Source organism: Mercenaria mercenaria, chromosome 1, assembly GCF_021730395.1.
Source record: "Mercenaria mercenaria strain notata chromosome 1, MADL_Memer_1, whole genome shotgun sequence".
NCBI classification, from domain to species: domain Eukaryota; kingdom Metazoa; phylum Mollusca; class Bivalvia; order Venerida; family Veneridae; genus Mercenaria; species Mercenaria mercenaria.
In genome coordinates, this window is record NC_069361.1 from 40,827,544 (window position 1) to 40,852,585 (window position 25,042).

General features: G+C 33.7%; 2 protein-coding genes across 3 annotated transcripts in view; one reads left to right on the plus strand and one right to left on the minus strand.

Moving 5' to 3' along the window:
* Positions 1–2,483: 2,483 nt before the first annotated feature.
* On the plus strand, positions 2,484–7,347 carry LOC128557573 (uncharacterized). The gene is made up of 2 exons (XM_053545068.1): positions 2,484–3,383; positions 5,912–7,347. The coding sequence occupies exons 1-2, from the start codon at positions 2,586–2,588 to the stop codon at positions 6,977–6,979; spliced, it is 1,866 nt and encodes a 621-aa protein (XP_053401043.1). The 5' UTR covers positions 2,484–2,585; the 3' UTR covers positions 6,980–7,347.
* A 3,315-nt stretch (positions 7,348–10,662) lies between these two features.
* Positions 10,663–25,042, minus strand: part of LOC123523226 (uncharacterized) — a 47,634-nt gene continuing 33,254 nt past the window's right edge. Inside the window, exons 40-51 of one of the 2 annotated variants that reach the window (XM_053545028.1) lie at positions 24,369–24,678; positions 23,103–23,145; positions 22,783–22,830; positions 21,950–22,000; positions 20,861–20,959; positions 20,431–20,514; positions 18,838–19,026; positions 18,219–18,311; positions 16,262–16,366; positions 14,963–15,052; positions 14,526–14,612; positions 10,663–13,390 (exon numbers count right to left, since the gene is read on the minus strand). In XM_053545028.1, the coding sequence (XP_053401003.1) occupies positions 13,355–13,390; positions 14,526–14,612; positions 14,963–15,052; positions 16,262–16,366; positions 18,219–18,311; positions 18,838–19,026; positions 20,431–20,514; positions 20,861–20,959; positions 21,950–22,000; positions 22,783–22,830; positions 23,103–23,145; positions 24,369–24,678 (1,235 nt within the window). In that variant the 3' untranslated portion in view covers positions 10,663–13,354. The remainder of the gene's footprint in view (positions 13,391–14,525; positions 14,613–14,962; positions 15,053–16,261; positions 16,367–18,218; positions 18,312–18,837; positions 19,027–20,430; positions 20,515–20,860; positions 20,960–21,949; positions 22,001–22,782; positions 22,831–23,102; positions 23,146–24,368; positions 24,679–25,042) is intronic. The other variant, XM_053545031.1, reaches the window with a different exon arrangement.

The window sequence follows — 25,042 nt, forward strand, 5'->3', positions numbered from 1 at the left end:
TTTGAAATATACACAATAAAGTGTACGTACAGAAAACCGGTCGTTTAGTTATCATGATCATTGCATTGTACCTTTATCCTTTGTATCTTCTTTAATATTTCAGCGGCGGATTTACATTGCTGTTCGGTGTTATGATCCATGATAAGCAAAATGTTGCTGTTTGAATAACTTGTAAGCTTAATATATTGATAATGTTACACATAAGCACAGATAGTGCTTGACTCCCTTTTCATGCTGTCATTACTATAATTATTGTTGAATTGCTGTTATTAATAGAATTTGGGTCAGCTTTGACTGATTTGGGTTCCGAGCATCACACATTATATCATATACAATATTTAAAGGTAACCAGATATTGGATAGAGCAAGTACTCGTTGAAAAATACTATGTATAAATTTGGACCAATCAGAACACGTTCTATTAATAGCACCAATCAAAGATCACGTCTGCTAAGGTATAAATAGGTAGATGGATGACAGAGAGGTCATTCTGTATCCAGCGATAGAAGAAGACACATCGAGGATTCAACTAATAATTTATCCCAATACATTGATAAGGAAGTTATTGCAACTAAACTGTCAGGACGGATACATTATTAAAAACAAGACGTTTGAAGTTCATAAACTAAAGAAGAGTTGCAGAATTTCAACAAGGTTCCGAGCTATAGGGCCAGCGCATAGGAGGTTTACCTTTATGGTAGTTGAATGCTATAGACGATAGCAAATATAGGCTGAGCATCGGAAAGCTGAGACATAGAATCAAAGTTTGGTAATCTACTGAGATAACAGGAGAGTTCCAGCTGGTAGATGTGGTTCAGCGTTATTGGCGAAGTACAGCCAAGGCATCGGGAATATACTTATATGGTAGTTAAATGCTACATGTGATAGCATATAGGCGCTGAGCATCAAAGAGTCAGGGCAATCATATAGAGTTGCAACTTCAACTAAGAGGTCAGAGTCCGAGCATCTATGCGATAGGACTCGTATGTTGTTGAATTCAAAGACATTGGCTGACGGAACTTCAACAAAAAGACCAGTAAAGTATAGTCTCCAGCCTATAGGAATTTGAGCTTATTATTATTAATTGAAGATTGTTAGTTTGAACCATTTAGTGATTTGCCTGATCCCTGAAATTATTAAGCACCTAACAGAAATCATTTACGAATCACTGGTACACGAATCATTTAGGAAAGGTAGCCGCAGGAAAATTCTATATATGAGATATTTGATCGACACCGCTGTCATGGAAATCAGACTTTACATTAAGTTTTTGACATTTGCATTAATTTTGGAAACTAGAATTAGCGAACCACCCTTTTACGTGCTACTGTAAACAAATTAAACCAGATACCAATATAATAGTGTTTTTTAAAATATATATTATAACGTGCATTTAACTTGCAGTACCATAATATATTCTATTGCTAGAAAAAACTGATCAATTAATATTCTTTGGCATAAATCTAGACAGATATGCAGAAAACAATCATGCAAATCGAAATCGTGTTTCTGTTATCTGTTAATCAGCGATTTTTAAAACTTCAACCTATCTAGAAATCTTATTGTTTATAAAAATATGAATTTAACAATTACAACAGTAAAAGAATGAGACTATAATGACTCTAGATATTTCATATCAGTTTCACAGCCTAAACATGGATCTATTTCGATAGAGAATGAATGCAGATTCTTTAAAACTTTTTTTTTAAAAGTTCTCCGAAGAAAGGAAAGAGAAAGTTAGAATCATTTGTATGTAAGTAGTTCAAATTTTGTCTCGCAATTATTACATAAAGGGAATATCCCCTGTCCGACTAATCTGAACAGCCTTGATGCTTGGCCACACAAACATCATTCCTGTGAAGCTTTAAGAATCTTCTATTTTCAGCTCTGGTGGTTAAGAAATTGAAAAAAAAATCTTTTTCCGCAAACATAAAAAATCCCACTCATTGAATTGTGACCAAACTTCAACAGTGTGGACTGACGTTAGTATTTAATGCAAAGATTAGCATAAAATATTAATTTATAAGATGTACTTATCTAACATCTGAAATCGGGTAATTCGAAACTCGCTTTTAATATATATAACAGCACGAATTAATAGCTAATCACATTTTTATTTGTGACGCTGTCTATTCATTTAGCCATTGACAAACGTTAGTATGACGTATACAGTCATAAGACAGGTTACAACAGATGTTAATACACCGATAATATGATATAAATTTCTCTGAGTATGTTTTCTTGTTAACCATATGGAGCTTTAAATCAGACACACCGTGAAGCGCAAAATACAAATTATTTATTGAAAAAAAAAAAATAAAGATAGAAAATAACGAGAAATGAAAAAGCAATTAACATTATTTTCAATACATAAGAGTTGAACGACAATTTTCATTTCATGTTATAATGTCGTCATGTGTATTTTTAATTTATAGGTTAAACATATGACGTAGATACAGATGTCAGATACCAAGTAACAGATGTTAGATATTGAAACACAATCGGCTGAGTAATAACTGAAACAATGATGAAATGCTATTTTTTCCCAGATCGCTGTGACTTCAAACTGCGAATAATACACAGAAATGGATTTTAATAGGCCAAAGTGCATAAAAAATGGTAGAAATGAGGATACCTCAATACAAGTACTGCCAAATGAAATTTTGGCGACAATATTCAGATTTCTACAACCTATTGATGACATTTTACCAGGTCTGGCACTAGTATGTCGGAAGTGGCACGATGTTCTATATTACTACGGATCCCTGTGGAAGACTATTATCATAGATCCGACCTTCTATAAAGCGTGGCATTTCAAACTGGTTCTTTGCTTGTTTCGTCTCTATGGACATCATGTACAAACGCTAATCTGGCGGGAAAGTACGTCTGTATATGAATCTATATTTTCACGCATCCCTCTTTTGAAAAACTTGAAAGTGTTAAGGATTCCAGTTTTGTGGACTAAAAGAGTTATAGATACATGTTGTGTGCTCGTAGATTTGGTAAAAGTACAAATAAATGGAGGTTATTCGCTCACAGACGAACAACTTATTGAAATCGCAAGATGCCTGCCTGGTTTGAAGACAATAACATTAAATGCATGCTGGAACATTACAATTGAAGGTATCAACGCAATTATACCTCTGCTAAGTTCTTTATATGATGTGCGTATCAAAATCAATTCTAACCTTCGACTGGAACACGGACAGAGCGAGACGGCGATTAGACAAGGTTTTCGTATATTCAAAGGTTTAAAGTTTGAACCTCTCTGTAACCTTGTTAGTGTGTTGTGCGTCCATTTTGTTTCCATGGAAATGGAAGATTTGTGGGATATAGTGAACAGAATGACCATTCTACGTAAACTTAGCATCAGTAACTGCGAGGTAAAACATATGTTTATCTTAGTTATTCTTTTCCGTATATACATCAAGTGCAAAACATACCACAATGTAAATATGTGTATTTTATTTTTCTGCCTTTATCTTTTCTTTCATTCTTCACTAAAATATTGTGCATTTTATAATAATTGCGCTAACACCAAGCTACCAGACCTTAGATGTATTTGAAGCTGTTGTGGTTAGTTCAATGTAAAGATAGTGGACAGGTAATGACATTCAGCAAATTCAGTGTATTTACGTATTCCCGTTAGGCAATTCGGAATTCATCGGACGAAACTAAAGCTCAACGCGGATATGGCTTTCCATATAGACCAGAGTATTCCGAAATCGCACACGGCGAAAACGTAATTTGCCAAAATGTCAGTTCTAGTCCACTATCTTAAAATCTACTGTAAATCCAGTATTGTTCGCGGTGTTTTATTTTCGCTATTTTTCGCGAATCGGGTGCATCGCGAATTCATAAATCCGCGTAAATTTCCTTCCATAACATACAGACATATCCGAAAAAAATATCCGAAATACGGTCAAGTTCAGCAATGAATATTAGCTGCCTGTACACGATGTTTATTGAATGAACTTCAATTGATTTCAATATCTTATGAAAAAGAATAATAAAAATCCTCGAAACTACATTTCATGTAGAATATACTGCTTAAAGACAGAATTATCGCTAAGGTCTAGAGGTTGGATTTACATGGAACTGGCAAGGATGTATATAACATGATAACTTTGTTTTTTAATAGGTTACGGAGCGCATCTCCTTGACACACTTTGTATGTGTCAAACAATCAAAGCGCGTAGTGCCTGAGGGGATGATCCTATCATCCTTTATCTTCATGACAAACCTGATTTTTTTACAAATTTTGTTTAGATAACAATAGGAATTAGCGGACAATTTATCACATAATTGTATTATTTACTTGTACATAACAATTATTTATTAAATGACTGTAACAATTTTTGAACAATTTGTCAGCTATTAAATGTAATAAAATAATCGCCCGTAAATTGAATAAAGAATTTAAAGGCTCTTTTCAATCAATTTCAGTCGAACAAAAGCAATTTGTGTGAATAAAGTAACCGATTACTAATATGAAATAACCGTTACGGACCATGTATTTAACGAGTCTTTGGCGTGCATAAATTTGGTACGGTACGGAAGAATGGGCATTAATGTAATCATGACTTCCGAAACTGGAATTTCGCTAATATAAGACTAGAACCTTCGCAAATTTATATTTCCGATCCTTCCGTCGCGAATTCATAAATCCGCGAATTAATTCAGGGTGCGGGAATCCGCGAAATCAAGATCAGGTGAATATATTATTGCGGCGTTAACAGAAGTCTATATTTACATGTGTATAACTGTCTTCTACACACTTTATGATTTTCAGATATGTCAACTTGAATCAATATCAAGAATATAGTTTTGTGTAATTTAAACATAAGTAGTTTACTATAATAGAATATTTCGTTGAAAACAAGGGTATAAAACTGTAACTTTATTGTCAGGAAGATGTTTATCATTAAATTGATAACACTGGATACAAATGCATTAAACGAAACTTTTTCCCGACTTTATCAGGCTTTTTACCAAGTCGAAATACAAAGCCGTTAATAAGTCGAAATTACGAGTTAGTATCAAAGTTCAGACTAAAGAATGACATGCACCTGGCATTTAATGCTCTTTTGTACTGATATCATATACTGTTACCTAACTTAATTCGTTCTTTCTACTTTTGTGCACTTACAACTTTTGTTCAACAATAGTTCGATAATTCTATATATACATAATTGCTTATGCACAGCTATTGAAACCTAAGAATAGCGGAACGTTTCATTTAATATTTATTTTACAATATTACCAATCCTGCACTTGAAATTCTTTGGTCGGCAAAAAAATATACCGCAACTGATAATTACACTTTTGACTGTTGTTCTGTCGTCTGCGACAAAATAAAAGTCATAACTGCATGTTGTATGCTTATAGCATCTTGCAACAAGAAGATATGGTACTTGAACTAACAGGTTTTTAGAATATAAGCATGCTATCTTTTTGTAATATTGAAACGAGTTTAGAAATGAAAATATATACTTCGAGCGCTGCTTCCTTTTGATTCTAAAAACACCTGTCCATTCATTAATAGCATTTTACATACTAGAAGCAAGAAATGCAATATACCGGCATTTCACAGCCTAAGAACGACATGTTTTGTCTGTGTTCTGCGTTTGCAAATACAAAGGCAACACTTTGCTTATTTATTCATAACGAAAAGGCCGTCTCTAACGTATATCCAAAGGCGATATTTTTGTTTTGTTGGAACCGGAACGACAGAATAAAACTGGCAGAAAGTAACAAAATAAAATCAATTTATCTTATTAGTTTTCTTCTTTTTGTAGAAGCTATTATTATATTTTAAAGAATATAAGAAGTAAGTTTGCTTTTACAGACTGCTATATTTTTATTGTTAGCTTTTCAAATCTGTGAAACCAGTTTTATTTATTTTTCTCAGCAGTTACATGGTGTAAGACTGACATCTGCCAGTTTGCAGAAGTTTTACATTTTCAACGTCTGGAGCACATCTTTTATCAGCATATACGCGCCAAGGTTACGCCACGTGACAATTGATCATGGAATGGAATCCCTGGAACATGTTGAACTTTTTGCAAAGAATCTTCGACGCGCATGCGTGAATGGATCAAATAGCCTCCACACCCTTAAAATCAAAAGTGACAGACTTTCGGTGCTAGAAATATCACACTGTGAAAGTATTGATATGAAGTCGTTAAAAGAAACACTCCGGGCAAATCCCAAAATAAAGTGCCTAAGAATTGGATGCATTTCTGAAGATAGTCTTACCTTCGATGAGTTTATGATTCCAAGCGTAGAAGAGCTTTGTTTGCTCGGGGACTTTGACTGTGAAACTTTACATGTGCGTAGTCCGTCAATACGATTTCTACATACAGAAGCAGAGGAAGACATAATCACACTAAATCATATGTACGTCACGGCAAACCATCTGTGTAAGGTGGTTATGGTAGGTTTACCTGCACTTAGAACCGTTACAATTCAGTGTGTAAGTGTAGATTGCATAGAAATGAATTTATGCAGTGATGACCAGTTAAATCTACAATCTTGTGTTATACATGCACTAAATGCTATAGGATTTCTTCGACTCTTTGATTGCAAATTTAGTTTGTTGTCCGTCTGTACACAGCTTGCAAAGACTGTTGTACTTTACCGTTGTGAAATGACAGATTACGTTTTGCAAATGGCCTTATCCGGATGTCCAAATGTAGCGCATTTAAACCTTGAGAAATGTCGAGAAATTAGTCATGTAAATATTACAACTAAGCCATTGAAATTTCTGAATTTGTTTGACTGCACAACCATTAAGAGACTTAACTTAAATTGCCCAGAGTTGACAGCGCTTAATCTGGGTCACTGTTCAAATGTACGACTGTTCATTAGAGGCGCAGAACAACGTTTAGACAGACTGAACTTCCCATTTCAAGTTGTCTTACCATCCGACCATATTCGCTGGAGTCACGATTTTCCGCCTGTAGAATACATGTGTTGATGGCAAATACGTCGTACATTTATGTTGATGCGACATTCGAACATTTAATTTGTCTAAGATTTGTAAAACTAGAATAAGAGTTTAACTTGTTTTAAATTTCGTAGCAAAACGATACTTTAAACCATACATGTCATAAATCTAAGCTTTCTTCGTTACAATCCGAGATGACAAATAAAAAATCTAATATTGCTTCACGAAAATTGTTACTGAGTGACCAATAACAATTAACCTTTAAAATTTCTCAAGTATTTATTTGAGATATACAGCGAAGAAAATGAAATGCTAATAGTTATGACATATCCAACCTTTAAAACTGTACACAGACGATTTAATATTATCAATATTCAATGTCAAGACAGACATACGTATACTTAATAGTATTTCATTAAAAAGAAGTAATAAACTGTACTTTGCACATTTATAAGCGCGTTGTTTACAGAATTGTATAAATAAACTATTATTTATAAAAAGGTACAGAGTAATTATTTTTTTCTTTTCGTTTATGCATTTTCCTGTTCTGAAATGTCATTTATTTATATGATAATCATCTCTTTATGACGTTTAATCAACTTGAAGAAGCACACTCATTCAGGGATATCGGTTATGTTGAAATGTCAATTCAAGTAATGTATCAAAATAGCATGAATGAAAAATATGCGTGGGATTGTACAATCCCATTTGCAACAGCTGCTGTCACAATGACGTAGCAATATTGTATTTAGGTTTAATGCTTTATTTATCATATTACTCGCGCGAATGAAATGTTGGACAGTGTGGTATACAAGTCTGCAATTTGTTCCGATCAAAATACATTATATAATATTATAAGATCGAAAATGAGTAGAAGTACAGGCAAGCCCCATCGAAAGAAACACTTTTTCAATGTATAATTGTTATCAAATAGCAGGCAAATACATTTTGTAAACATACGACACGCACAAGCAAGTTCATTTTCAAAAAACCCATGTCAGACCAAAACAAGAAGAGGAATACCTGTATATACGGATAAATTGTTATGGTTCTTCATACCGAATTTCCTACCAATATCCTTTATAATTGTGAGAACCTTTTAATATTTTTGCCATTATTTTCTCGACAAGCATAATTAAATATGGTAAAGGGAAATAATTCATTAATGGGACAATGTAGAGTTATTGATCTTAGACAATGACTTCTGAAAGGAGACCATTCAAAGTGTAAGCATGGTAGAGTTTTAGTTATTGCATACTTCACTCCCCTTATATGTACGAACCTTCAGCAACATGCCCTGAGCAATTCCGGACAATAATGTGTCTATTCACGGATAAACAGACGGAAGGACAGACAATAGCAACTCTAAACAGGATTTTGTATTATGCAAGGTTTTCATTTATTTACTAAATCTCTCTGAAAATGTCAAATTCATTCAAGAATGCAGTTTGCTCTTTATTGAATTTTGTCCCTGAGAAAATATTTTATTATTATTATTATTAGGGAATCGATCCTACCAATATTCGTCGCGGATCGGATCCCTCTACGGTAACATGCGATATACCGAATGAGATATATACTATCGAATTAAAAAATGTGTCCTTCCGGCACGTGCACAGAGCGTCTGACTTCGGATTTTTTGGAAGAATACGCTTTTTCCTTATGCCTAAAAAGCGTCTACATAACTTGTTCGAACCGCAACGTCTTGCACATCAGTACAAATATAGGCAGTGTTTTTTTTCCAAAATCTACCTTTAAAATGATACGGAATCGATTCCTCTACGGTGACATGCGATATACCGAATAAGATATTTACTGTCGAATTAAAAAAATGTGTCCTTCCGTGCTGTCATTAGACAGTTCTTTTCAAATGTTATGGGATGAGCTGAAGTCGGATCGATTCCCGATGGAGGCAGTGCCTTATTTCATATCACTATTATTATTATTATTATTATCATTGTTATTCCTCTTCTTCTTCTTATTATTAGTATAATTTTGAAAAGTATTGTTTTTAAACACATATCAGAATCATCTTTGAGAAAACATGCGGTGTTCTCAACAATTGCGACCGCAGTGAACTTCTATGCCCTACTGTTATCAATATAAACACAAATCATCGCAACGCAGGACTCTTAAAGATATCCAATTGCCATCGTTTACTAAAATAGTTTATCAGGTATTTAATTGAAATGTAGGAAATCCTTATCAAAGTTTTTAACTTTACTAACTTTACATAATTATTATTTGTGTGTGTAGAGCTGTATTTATTTACATGTCTTACAGTAACAATCGATTGTTAAATAAACTTTCAGTTTTTGAGTGGCTGTACACATAAACATTTTTTATTTTATTATTACATTAACTAAATGTAGTAGGTGTTCATGTATACAGATACGAAATGTGAGTATAATTTACCTTTAAGTAGAAATTCAACAATTACATCATATATTCAATTGCGTATATCGTTTTGACTGCTCAACTAATTCATTTCATTTAATTTAAATGTTCATAATTAATATAGAATCCTTAAATTTGTTCAAATGGTTCATCTTGGCCTCTTTTATTGGACATTGGAGTTAAAAGTATAAAAAAAATGAAACAAATTCTTCTAGTAAATCAGTTGATGGATTGTCACCAAAGTTTGTCCAATTCCTTCTTCGATAGACATTTTTTAAGATGTTTCAAACAGTTTTGCTTGACCCCTTTATAGGGTTACTAATTTAAAGCTAAAACAAAATAAAATAAATAAAATATTTAGACGACTTCTTCTCGTGAACCAGTTTATCGAACTTCACCAAAAGATTCCTTTTCCATACATTGCCATCAGTTATTGCGTTGTTTAAATCACTATGTATCTCTTGTTAGTATAAATGAACTTTATGCATCGAGGCTTGTCTGCACTTTTAGCTCATAACAATACTGCGGTAAACGCCGAGATAGCGGATACGTCACGCCTCACTTATTGACGTTGAATTATAGATGTATTATTTTTAAAGGGTAAGGAAAGCCTGACAATAAATTAATTCTGTATGAAAGCCATCATCAAGCCTTTCTTAACGCTGAAAGAATTTTTAAAATCGGACCACTATTGAAAAAGATATGGCAGTTTGAAATTTAAGAAAATGACTGATCATAGAGGCAGCCATTTAGTGTGTTTATGAATTCTTTTTTTAGCAAATAACATTTTAAATGGATTAATTTTCATATGTTTCTTGAGTGTAAAGTGTAAAACATGATAACTTCGTTCAGTATAGCTGGAAAAGTAGAGAAATTATTTTATAGAAATAAGTGAATAGAGTTCAAATGTGTGTCTAAAAATTTAATAAATCCGCCACTTTGTTTTTTTGTTGCCTTGGAAACAAAATGGTCATCAATTTGGCAAAATATTTAAATGCTCATAACTGTCTCATTTTTACTCCAATTTTGAAAATTCTTTCACTTCTTTAAATGATTTAACAAATCCCAGCTGACGAAACCAAGTTTAGAAAAACATTGCATTTCCCTTTAAGTTTGTTTAGCTTACTTTTCCATTGTATTGATATAACATGGACAGGGTTAGGATTGACAAACGGTGTTCACTCAACACTTTCACTTAATAATCAGATTGTTTCCCTTGTGTAAAGAAGGTTTAGGGCAAGTCTCTACAATTAGGTCATTTGTACAGCTGCACGTAAGTTTTATCATTTCCAAAACATTAAGCATACTAATCGACAGATCTTTACAAGATAGTTTATTATTAAACAGTAGCAATAGAAATATTTTACAGACGTATTCAAACTTATGCGTCAAATATTCATAACGTATTAAAGGGTAAACAATAATTTAAAGATTAAAACAAACCAGAACTGCCACAGGAGTGACTTATACTCCCACAATACGGTCTTGTCACAGAAAAATGGCAGCCATAAGAAATTTTAAAAATACTTACAGAATAATATAACGTAAAAAACTAAATACTTAAAAAAAAATGTTTTACTTGTCTTTGGAGTACTTCATCCTGGGCTTCCGTGGCACATATAAAGTAATACTAGTACATGTGCCCAGGATGAGGGATGAGGTAAATTTAAAAATCTCTAATATTAGAGATATACTAAAAATGAGTACAAAAATGTCTTACCGACACATGTTACCACAGAAAAATGTATTTACTTTTTACATAGGACTAATAATAAAAAAGTTAGAAAAATACCTAAAATAATGAAAATCTAAAAATAGAATTTCTAAAAATAGACTAATTCTTGGAATTTAAGGGGAAGTAACTCAGTACAAAAGTTAAAAAAGGTTACTTCCCTTTGACTCTAAGCCAATCAGAATGATATATAGTGAAAATGCATCAAAATTAACCTTAAATTCTAAGTAAAAGGGGGCATAATTCACGAAAAATTGATGTCAGAGTTATGCACCTTGTGTCACATGATGTGGATGATAAGGTGGAACATCTATTTTTAGTTTGTATCAAATCCATTTAGTAATAACTGAGATATAGTGAAAATGCATCAAAATTAACCTTAAATTCTAAGTAAAAGGGGGCATAATTTATGAAACAAGAGCTGTCTCCATAGGATGACACATGCCCCCGATGGCACTTTGAATGAATAGTTATGGCCGATGTTAGAGTTTAGGACCTTTGACCTACGGACCTGAGTCTTGCGCGCGACACGTCATCTTACTGTGCCACACATTCATGCGTAGTTATTTTAAAATCCATGCATGAATGACAAAGATATGGACCGGACATGCCCATCATTGCACTATCATGAAATATGACCTTTAACGCCTAAGTGTGACCATGACTTTTGAGCTACTGACCTGGGTCTTGCGCGCGACACGTCGTCTTACTGTGGTACACATTCATGCCCAATAATTTTAAAATCCATGCATGAATGACAAAGATATGGACCGGACACGCCCATCAATGCACTATCATGAAATATGACCTTTAACGTCTGTGACCTTGACCTTTGAGCTACAGACCTGGGTCTTGCGCGCGACACGTCGTCTTACTGTGGTACACATTTATGCGTAGTTACTTGAAAATCCATCCATGATGACAAAGATATGGACCGGACACGCCCATCAATGCACTATCATGAAAAATGACCTTTAACGTCTAAGTGTGGCCTTGACCTTTGAGCTACGGACCTGGGTCTTGCGCGCGACACGTTGTCTTACTGTGGTACACATTCATGCCAAGTTATTTGAAAATCCATCCATGGATGACAAAGATATGGACCGGACACGAAAATTGCGGACAGACCGACAGACCGACAGACGGACAGACGGTTCAAAAACTATATGCCTCCCTTCGGGGGCATGAAAAATTGGTGTCAGAGTTATGCACCTTGTGTCACATGATGCGGGTGATAAGGTGAAACATCTTTTTAAGTTTGAATCAAATCTATCTAGTAATAACTGAGATAATAGATTTCGCGACGCGACGCGACAAAACTGACTCCTATATAGCCCCCACACCCCACAAACATGTTTAGTGGGGTATAATAAAAGAGACAAAAGACACACTAGAAAGAAATATTTCAAAATGTTATATGCATACATAATCGTTAGTGTTGTTTCAAACGGAAAAGTCTCAGTCAAACAGAAAACGTTGTTACCGATCATGTTTGTTCTCAGCTAAAGACCGAGTCGAATACGACAATTGTGTGTTTTATGTAAAGCCTACGCTCTAGCTCTTAAATCATGTCATATGGATGTACAGATTTCAGGTCGTCCTTGACTAATATTGGATAACCATGAGCGTCATGAAACTGTTAAATAATAAATATGTTGCCCAAGAATCACAACGATGGAACATTCCGTAGACTTTGATGCTAAATGCTTATGTAGATGACGTTGGCGCAATTCATAAGTTCTAGATTTTAAAAGGTTTGTCCTTTACACCTGTCCGGGCACTGTTTATCGAATAAGTTTTGTTCTCTTAGATTTACATCTCCTACGCACAATTCATTTGGGCATGTTTGCTTTTTGAAGCACAGAAACATACTATTCAAAATATTGTCACTTTTGAGATACATTTGGTGATGTTGAATAGAAAAACATACAATATAATTAACAAATAGCGTTGAAAAACAGAAATGATATCATTAGAAATGCATACATACCTAGCAACGGTTATGACAATGAGCAATTGATATTTGAAAAAGAAACCATAACAAAAATATGTGTAATAAAGAAAATTAAACACTATTTACAGTAAATTATGAAATATCTGTTTTAACATACAAACAATCTAGTTTCGTCCACTTATAAATGTTAATATTTTGTTCACAACTCCTAAAGTAACTAATACAACAATCAGCTCGGTTAATATCTTCATTTTCAGTGCAATTCCATTAGAATAAAAAATGACACATAGTGTTCACATTATGTTCCCATGTATGCAACCGATCAATTTCCTTCCTCACTATTCTGTTCAGATGGACTCTGAAAAAAACAACAACATAATTTAAAGGTGAAGTACACAAGACAGTTTATGACATTAACATGTAAGCAAATAGAATCCAAGAAAAATATGTTATCAGTAAATCATCTTATGACGTAAACACAACATGTGTTTTTAGTTTAATATCACAGATAGATGTGCCAAGCTATACTCGGTGACATTGACTTTTGACACAACTCACGTAGTAGACGCGGAATCAAGTTCAAACAGTCACAGTGACTGCTTTTGAACTAGCAAGCTGTGTTTGAATGATATTTTATTTGCTGTAACAAATTATGATTGTCTCATAGAAGCGGTATACGGATATCGATCTTTTGAATTTTTACGGACGTCCTACCGACTCTTCATTAATGTAAAATTGTGTTTATGGGGAACGTAGTTCACACTCACGCTGCAATCTGCTCCACACAAAATAACAGATCGAGTTATGTTTGTTTGTTTGTTTGGGGTTAACGCCGTTTTTCAACAGTATTTCTGTCATGTAACGGCAGGCAGTTAACCGAACCAGTGTTCCTGGATTCTGTACCAGTACAAACATGTTCTCCGCAAGTAACTGCCAACTTCCCCACATGAATTATCAGTGGTAGAGGACGAATGATTTCAGACACAATGTCTTTTATTAAATCGTCACGGAGAACATACGCCCCGCCTGAGGATCGAACTCGCGACCCCGCGATCCGTAGACCAACGCTCGATCGAGTTATGTAACTTGTCCTGAGAGGTCGTATTATGATGCCAAGGACATGACATTGTGTGAAGTTTGAAAACATTTGGCCAAGTAGTTTTTGACAAACCTGCTTACATGCAAAACTTTTACCCGAATTTTTGTGTCGCGGACGCAGAAGTGGACGAAAGGGTAATTACAAAAACTCTACTTTTTGAAAATTTTCAAATAGTCGAGCTAAAAAGGATATAAGAAGATCCTTTGGAAGTAATAAAAATACACACATGCCACTACAATTACAGCGGACTCGAATTGTTTGTGTCCGTCCACACGTCCTGAAAAATGCAACAGAACGAGCATGCGCATAGCCTAGCATCGGCTAAAGCAGAATCAGTTATTAAAGGACTTTAAAAAATCAAATATAAAATTAATAAAAAAAATCCTATATTTACTTGTGAAAGAACCTGATCAACACGACATATTTCTTCTGAAGTTTCCTTTTCATCTTCAGGTATATCCACACTACCATCACGCTTATTCTTTAAATATATTCATTTTCATTAAACATTATTAATAAAATATAATGCTCTTCTTATTATGTATGGTTTCTGCCAATGCAGAAATATGATAGAACTGATGCGTACAAAAATAATTTCCTTCATAAAATACCCATGAGTATTATATTGACGCTAATTTATGAATTTGAAACATTCTATACGGAATTAAGAATAAGTATCGTTCAGTAAAAAAGCAGTTTGCATGTGTTAAGGTGTAAGCGTTACAACTGTTTATATTTCAGAAATATTTGTCTGATGACTACTTTTGGCAGGTAATTGTCGTTTTAATATTACTATACATCATAATTAGGACAAAGGGATTTTATATTTACCTGTGTAAGAACTTGAATAACATCTCTTTTTTGTGTATTGTCTGCATTTGCTTGGTCATATTCACTTGTTTCACCGGCTTCACTTTCATTCTGAAAACGCAGTTAAAATGTAATGTTGTAGACGGGACAAGATTGGTCTATTTCCCCTTTTTCATTTCAAAATCTCTTCTCATACAAATTATATTGTTTCATAGTACTGAGTACTCTTTCTTCGAAATTGGCAAAAGCGTGCAATTCAATTAACAATATTTCGTGGGTATAATTACAAGTGAAATCAGTTGTATAGAAAAAATTAGCTATACCAAGAGAGTCGATTTTTGTTGTTGAATTGCAAAAGATGCAATAGATGTTCACCGAAGAAAACATCTTACTACACAAAAAATGTTTAAAGTGACCTCTAGATAGGGCACAGACACATAAAAGCGGTCATGTGTTTTTAAGGAGTTGAATAATTTGAACTTTAATTTCTGTAGGAACATTTCTGTGAAATTATTTTGATCAAAATGGAAGATGTTGTTTCCAGTTTTGTTTCTATTCTAGCTAATGTGGCCATAGAAACATGTGAGCAAACTTGATAGAGAAGGCGACTTATGAATCATGTGTGTGTAATTATGTCGAAATCGGGCCAATTGTTTTTATATTAAAGATGTTTTTTTTTATTTCATACATATTTTATATAAAAGGGAGAAGCGACTACGTCCCCTAAAGTTCCATCAGACTAACATACATTAATTCAAATTGATTAATGATGTAACTGATTTAGATAAGTAACACGAAGTATTCCTCACAAAATTACCATACCAATCATATACTGCAAACAATTAATGCATAGTTACTATGAACTTACACTGTTGCACTGTATGAAGTATGACATTTTATCCATGTGTCTCTTCTGTGACTATTTATCAATTCAACTCATTCCGTATATAATAGATGATTGGAGATACCGTACTTTCTTTTCAAATTGCGTGCTATTTTTTTAACTTTAGAGATAAATGAAAGATGAGGAAACTATTGCCAAATGCTCTTTCATCAGTTGTCACCTTAGTATAGAGACTGTTCAGTGCTGAAAAAATCTTGAACTCAAAATCATTAATTGGTGAAATAAGAAACTTGAAACAATTTTCATTAAAAATAACCGGAAGTTTAATACGGAGAAACGAACATGATCGGACTATTAAAAACACTCGGGTTTCTAGTGTTAGCTAGCGGATATGTCTACCAATTATGTTTTCAAGGACATCAAATCCCTAATGTACTATATTCATTTATGATATTTAACATATATAATTAACTTACCATTGGTGCGACGGCACCTCTGCGGTATTTTGTGATCACATTTGACTCAAATATCTCAGGCGGTGGATGGTCTTGCATGTCTTCCTCTGGTATTTCATTCATTGCCTGAAATAGTTCAATGTTTATTCTACCTGCCAGTATTATATATGTTTCATGTTCCAGCATTCTTATCAAAGAATTTTAAATGATCAGGTATAAGATTAAAAACAATTTACTGTTTTACGAATACTTTTGAAGCATCTATATAGACACGATAACACAGATGTGAGAGGAATAACAGCCTTTATTATGACATACATGCGGTAACACTCGTATATGTATACAAGCAATAGGCAACAACTTATTGCCTATTTCAATAAACGAATCTTGCTAATTTCAACAGAAGAAACTTTTGAAAATGAAATATACCACAACACTAATGTATAAACCGTAAGCTAATTACTACAAGTTACAAAAAAAAAAAAACGAGGTGGATATGCTATTTGTCGTTACAGGGATCGCTTCCTCGGTAAAATCATACGAGACTCGATCATCACTATTAACAAAAACGTAGATTTGAACAGTTTATACGGATTCCAATAGATGTCGTGGCACTAGAGCCTTAAAATGATCATATGTTTACGTGCCGGAACAGTACAAAATTATTTTATCAGCTATTTCTATTCATATACAGTTACAAAAATTATGCGCTGAAGACACGAAATTACAAAAAGTCGTACAAGTCACGTTATTTTTCACCAACATTTTGGTTACATTAGCCTTCTCCAGGATTCAAAATAAAAATAATAAAGAAAGTGATGTCAACGTCACACGTGTGACGTAAATGTGGACGACGACGTCAAAATTTAGTAGACTTTGGCTGAAAAATCATAAATAGGATCATAGTTTGATACATAAAATTAATTCTGGTGAAAATTTGCAGTGTAAGTGCAATGGTAAACGGAAGGCACCAGTAAAAACTGATTACTTAATATACAAAACATAAATATATAAGTATAAAACAGGTATTAATGAAAGACATTAATACAGAATTGTTTGAATTTATTCCTTGTGGAGACATAGTGCCGAAACAATACATCCAGTAAGTCTCTTTTAAAAGCCTTTTGCCAGGAAAAGAGAAATCCTGCATAGTGTGTCCTTGAGAATTAAATGTTCGAAATATTAGTAGCAGTTTCTGGATAATGATTTATATCAAATCTATGACTATTCATTCTTTGTGGATATTGATGAGGTGTTTGTCCAACATACTGTTTCACACATTTATTACAGGTAATTAAGTAAATAATATCATTTGAACTGCATGACAAATCATGCCTTACATTATAACAAGATGAAATGGTGTGTAATTTCTGTGATATAATTTATTTTTAAAGGAAATTTTCATCATAATGCTACAGTACTTAAATCTGTCAATGCAATCTAACTTAATTAACTTTATCTTTGTACTTTCATAAAAACACATGCATGACCACTAGCCGATTGATATTTTCATCGCCTAATGCTGGTCATACAGATGTAAATGCATCACTTATTTGCAAAACTTCATTAAAATATGTTATCAATCTTATATTCCAATGTCATTAGACAAATATGCTAATTAAGATATCCTCAAAGTTCACTGACAATCCATCAACAAATAAAATCAAAAGTTATTTATTTTTGGTGTCCAGAATGACTACAATTAAACAATAGGAAATACCCCACCAACGTTTTTCTTATGATGAAATCCAAGTTGATCAAGATATTTTAACATTCTAAAATCCCATCACCACACTCGGAATTCTTTAGAATGATGCATAATTGGAATTGCCTTAAATGTAAAGAGAGATCAAGAAGAAAGACGAACAAGTTGGAACAAACAGTAATATAAGACAAAATGCCAAAAACAGATTTTGAAAAATAAGTGAGTATTAATTGTTTCAACAATACAGAAGAACAAATTTGCATGGAAAAATACCTCTAATTCCAATTTCCTCTGTCTGAGATGGGCTCTTAGCTGCGTTCGATCAAATCTTGGTGCCGGGTGTCCTTCTTCCGAATTACTGTTGGCCTATATGTAATAACTTTTGTTATCTTTTAATGTCGTATAAACTGTAAAGTTATTAAATTTTAACAGGAACCCGAATGCGTAATTCAATTTACAAGGAGTACAAATAACCGTTACAATTTCATCATCTGAATTTCAAAACAGTTTAAACATTTGTCGATTGGAAATGATAAAATATAGTTGAATTACCGCTTAATGTATGACAAAATAAACTTTTCATGATAAATCTAATGGTACCGAATAAACTAGCTCACATAGTTAGACAGACTGTATATACACCAGAAATTATGGAAATTTCAAAATTCAAGTTTATTCCATTTCTAAATTCTGTAAGTGTATTATGTGACAGAAAGTGGCTTTCAACTAACTGATCCTGTAACTAGGTATTTCCTTCCTTTGTGCGCGTGGCTTAAAGACATAATTGTTGAATACCTGTTCAATAACTTCAAAATTAAATCAACATTTACGCAAGTATAACCGGCTGAAACTGATTGCAGGCCTCCAACAAAGCTGAAGTGTGCACACTTACCCTAGGCAAATCAACATCGGAATAGTTAGTAATAAAGGCTGGCATTGGTGGTGATTCTGGCATGCAAATATCGAAGTCTGAAGGCGTTATCGCTGACGTTGTCAGTGCACAAATATCTAAGTCTGATGACGGTGTCGGTGACGTTGGTAGTGAAGATATATCCAAGTCTAAATGTTCATCCTCATCGCCCTGCAAAAGGTAGTTACTGTCTATATAAATGCAGATAGGGTATTCTATATTTGTCGTAAGACCTAATCACCACAGTAATGAAATAATCATATAACGCAAACAAAATTAGTAGCCTCCAGTACCGTTTCAAATAATCCATTTTGGTAAACTTGAGTAAATTATGTCAAAAAGTAGAAATTTTGATACGAAGTAAACAACAACAAAAGCCCAAAATAAAACAAGAGCTCGTAGAACACGAAATGCCACCCCCCACTTAATGCTTTCAGCAATTGCACAAGGAGCAGAAATTATTTGGTCACTGTACATAAAAGTTCTACTATTCTGGGTCAATGTGACCTTGTCCTTTGACATTCAGAATCAATAGGGGTCATCTGCTGGTCATGATCAACCTCCCTATTAAGATTCTTGATCCTAAGCCCAAGCATTCTCAAGTTATTGTGCTGAAACGGTTTAACTGTTCTGGGTCACTTTGACCTTGACCTTTGACCTACTGACCTCAAAATCAATAGGGTTCATCTGCTGGTCCTCCCTATCAAGTTTCGTGATCCTAGGCCCAAGCATTCTCAAGTTATTGTCCTGAAACGGTTTAACTGTTCTGGGTCACTTTGACCTTGACCTTTGACCTACTGACCTCAAAATCAATAGGTGTCATCTGCTAATCATGACAAACTTTCCGATCAAATTTCATAATCCTAGACCCAAGCATTCTTGAGTTATTATCCGGAAACCGTTTAACTGTTCCAGGTTACTGTGACCTTGACCTTTGACCGACTGACCTCAAAATCAATAGAGGTCATCTGCTGGGCATGTCCAACTTCTCTATCAACTTTCATGATCATAGGCTCAAGCGTTCTTGAGTTACCATCCGGAAACCAGTTGGTCTACATACCGACCGACCGACAGACCGACATCTGCAAAACAATATACACCTCCTTCTTCGAAGCGGGGCATAACAAAACGCAACAAACAACAAGAAAAAAAGAACTAGTGGACAATTTTCATCCTAACTGTCCGCGTATAGATCTGGTGAACGAAAGATACGATTGGTTGTGTTCAATATATCCAAGACACAGTTGAATAAAAAGCTCATTGCTTGCACATATCACGGCACGAGCGCCATTGATGCACACATACGATTTCATCTGTTTCAATTTTTATGATTAACATTAATGCCTATTAAGAAATAATATTGATACATCTTTAACAATGACAAGCAAACAGTACGCAAACTTGACAATTTCAATATGTTCCAGCTAACTAGCGTGACAAATATTACAAAATGAAAATCATGCATAGTGCTGCAGCTAGAAAGACTATGGTAACTGTTTTCGAAGGACAAATGCATGCTGTAATCATTTATTGGCATTCGAAAAGATAACAAAAATGATATAACAGAAGTGATACCTGCGTAAGTTCCGATACATGTTGTTCATGATCAACGACTGGTGCCGGATGTACAAAAACTTCTTCCACTGAATCATTATCGGTCTATAAATGCATTATATTTTATCTATATTTTCATCAGTAACAGGAATAGTTATCATTTTACAGTTATTCTTTAAGTATTAACAACGAAAAGACAAACAATATATACACAGAAGAACAAACTTTCAAATATTTGCCAGTTTCAAAGCTTAAAATATAAATGGTAACCTAAATTGTTTATTAAATGTTTAGTGTGGTAATTTCATTACATTCCCAAACATATTAAAGTAAGTGAATAACTGAATTGTATAAAAGTACTTACTTTTATCTCTGCAATGATTAATTTCTTTTAAGACCCTTCATGAAACAAGTCAAATTAAAACTGCAATAAAAACGAAATGACACTTACCTTGGGCATATCATCACGGGGATGGCTAGTAGTAAACAACGACATTGGGGGTATTGGTGATGTACAAACGTTCGATTCACTGCTCACATCCTCGTCGTGCTGTAAAGAACAACTACCGAGTGATGTATAATTACTAATAAAAAGTCCAGGTTTACGTCCAATCCCTATAGCTTCACTGTAGTTTTACTACGTATATTATAATAAAGTATTATTTTGGGTTCATACAAAGTGGAGTCAAGTATGTAAAGAATTACACGTACGGTAAGCAGTAGAAAATTGGAATGAGCATACGAAAGGGCGAAGACCTTTCTATATCTAAACATAAGTTAAAGATATGAAAAATGCTATCTAAAATTCAACATAATTTACGCCTCATCCGCAGTGCATAGTGATTATAAATTCTACAAATTATTGTTACTAATTGGCTTCTCTGTGCCTCCTGACTAAATAAAGACGTAATTTCATTTTATTATATAGAGCACCTACGACATTTCTGCTTGAAATACAGCATGTATTAATGAATATAAAATCCTGATTTCAACTTCCATTGAATACGAAAATATTCAAAAGCGGGACCACATGCTTTAGTTGTAAACGTTAGTTATTGAGTCAGAAATGAGGTATTGATGTCGTTTTGACATTCCAGTCACCATTTCAAACGAGTTTTCATTTTTTTTTTGTTCTAGAATTGCAGTCGACTGCGGAAGATGTAACAGTAGAAATAAGTAACTGTATCTAATAAAAGGGTCATTGAAACTGTACCTTTCGAATACATTAAATGCAGATCATGGTACTTCAATTAATGTAACTCTATTATACCTCACATTTATCAAGGATGAAGAAAGCCTAACCGTTTGTTAAATAAATGGTATGCCTAAATTCGTTACAATGTAATTTAGAGGATTTGAAGGATTACTGTCGGATCTATTTCGTTTCTTTTACTGATTCTTTTAAAATAAAATATTTTCATATTACTTATTGACTATATTTTATGCAATAAATATTAAACACATGACACATGAAATTTCTCTTTGATCGATGTGTTACTATTTAAGATGAAATATTTTAAGTATAAAAATTTATACATACCAAAGGCCACGGCCCGACTTGTCCTAAACGAGGTCTAGCAGGTCCAGGATCCTGAAAAAAGGATTGTATTCATCATTTTATATACATACATTCGAGTTACGAGCGTATGGTGGATGGATAATCACAAGCATACTGTGCATGTAGGTAACAAATCCAAAATATAATTGTATACAATAATAACAAAAGTACAGTAGTCTCAGGACCCCAGCGGCACAAAAAAAAGACAATTCAAAATTGTATTTTTGCCTTTCGCAATATAAATCATTATTGCCACAACACTATTAATGACATATCAAAGACAAGTCTTCTAAAAACAATTATCGCTGCCATTTACGTTATATACAACAAGCTGTGCTATCATAAAAACTTTGGCCAACATCGCAATATTTAGGAACTTTTTCACTACACCTGACCTTGAATTGTGTTTGTTGAAATTATAAAACGTTTTGTTTAAAAAGGTTATTTCCAGACTATTTTGAGACAATTCGCGTAAATAGTGGTATTTAGCCCTTTTGGAGTTGACTCTACGCTTTCGTCTCGGATTGTGTCTGGCGGAACAGGCAGATGGTTCCAAGTCTTAAAGTCAACTGAAACTTAACTGTTTTACTACTTTTCTTCTGGCCAGTTTCGCCGGGATCTTAAAAATGATTACCTTGTCGCCATGTATTATGCAAAGGAAGGACTACATGCGCATTTGGTTCCTTAGTGTTTTACAATTTAATAGGTTGTCGCAAATTGCGACTTTTGTTTCACATGAGGGGACAACTTATATTTACACTGTCCCAAGACTTCGGACCACGGTGAGATCAGGTTTATCTATAATAAGTACATACCCGTGGATTTTTCAAGACCGCTGTTAATGATATACTTGACTCTGATATCTGAAAACAAAACATTTTTCAGCGAAGACAATTGTACAATATGCTAAATATTTCAATAAAATGGTCGCGATAACTTTTGAACAGAAATATCTATCACATAATATAGTGAAATGCACGCTTCTGAAATGTACCATCATAACTTTAAGTTATGACCTTAGTTAGCATTAATAAAAGAAAGTTAGTTCTCTAAACATTGTACAAGTTAGGTCAAAACTGGCCAGTCCTACATGTTTACCTCGGAGGAAATATAAAGATGTTATGTCTGTACAAACCTCTTTGTCCGATAACTCCTGTTTGATCTTGTACGTCTTTGACCTACAGAAAAAATGAAACATTTAAGGCTTAACATATGTGTTTGAAAAGCGTCTCCTAATATCATGGGTATTCAGTCGCATTCACACTTCCTACATGTTTCTAGGTCTGTTTTAATAGACTGATAAGCTTACATAAGAAATATTTACCAACCTACATCTGAAATATTTATCTTACCTGGTGAGAAAATTTAACTAAGTTCGAATATTTGGCAAGATTTTCTAAGTTCAAGATGACACATTTTTTATAGAGAAACTGTGATTAAAATTGTACTGATGAAATAGCATATCCCAATAGGAATTGATATTGGCAACACATTTTTCTTCTTTTATTCAAAATCAATTTTTTTTGATATCTGATTGACTTAATCATAGTAAAAATAAAGAAAAGTCTACTTTATTAAACAAGAGCTTGCTCGACCATTCAAAATTGCTTGCCAGTTGAGTACTGAGAATTAATAAAAGCAGTGGCTGCAACAGACATTTAATGCTTTTGGGCAAGGTGAGGTGGGAGTGTTTTGTTGGTAACAATAAAAGTACTACGAAGAAACACAATAATTTCAAAAAGGAAAGAGTATCTAAGTCAATTTAATCTTACTGTTAGATGGGATGGTGATTTTAATAGAAGATGTATGAACGGGGGAAATAAGGTACGATATGGAGTTACACAAGAAAGTGATGCTGGGAAGAATGACCTCGATAGGGAAATTATTCTGAATGACTTAGACCGCTTTAGTCCATAAATCAAAAGCTATATTCAAGTGAAGTATGATAATAGTATGGACAATAACTAATAACTTATTAACAGACAATGTTCCTTTAACGTAACCAACTATTTTATAACATCTAACCCAGGTGACATTAATCATTTGGGTACTTGACACTTTTGGGTACTTGTCTCTTAACTTAAATATATTAGTCACTTAATTTCATTCGTCATGTGAGGTTTGATGAAATAACGAAAGTTATCAAATTTGTATAGTGAAAATAAGAATAGCACCATTGACAAAAGCTAACGGAAACTCCAAATAAAATAGCTCTCCATATACTTTAACTGGCCAAACTTAAAACTACAAAGAAAGAGAATATTTAAACTTTTGTTTATTACAGAATATGGAATATGTTTTAGTAATCACAATTAAATATCCCTAGTGGCGTTTAATGTAACACTTCGCTGAGCATAGGGAAATAAATCATTAACTAGTTGATTTCATATAAAAAGCTTACTTTAATGTCCGTACTATAAACACTGCTAGTATAGCTAAAAGGACAACTGCAATCGCCGTTACAATAACAGCAAACTCCCACACTTCAACAGACAGTTTACAGATGATATCGCTAGCTTTACAGTAGCAATCGTAACTTCCCATTGTGTTCTCGCATATCTTCCATGCTTCACAGTAACCTAATGCACACTCATCGACGTCTTGGTCACAATACGGACCTTCCCAAGATACAGGACAGTCACAGATAAAGTATAAGTCAAAACTGTCTGCTCTCCTTGTGTCGATGCATGAATATTGTCGTGGATTTAAACCTATAGAAACAGTGCATCAGCTTAACAAAAAATCTATAAATAATTTTTATCTTTTTTATCCTTTTTAACTACTCAGAATTAAGGAATTAGCATTACCCTTTGCAACTGATGTAAAGGATATACTCAACCATTTTATTAAATTCGTGAACTAGTCGGTTTGTATGGGAACTTACGGATTTAGCCGACCCTGATGAAATTTGGTTGGCTGAAAAATGGCACATGCGAGTTTGTTCATTTTTATGAAATTGTGCTACACAATGTTTTGCAAGTCTATGTACAAATAAATGGAAATAAACAGAAAAGCTCCAAATAAGGCCCTAAAACATTTACATGTTTCTTTTTTTTCTGTGAAATTTTGACTGGT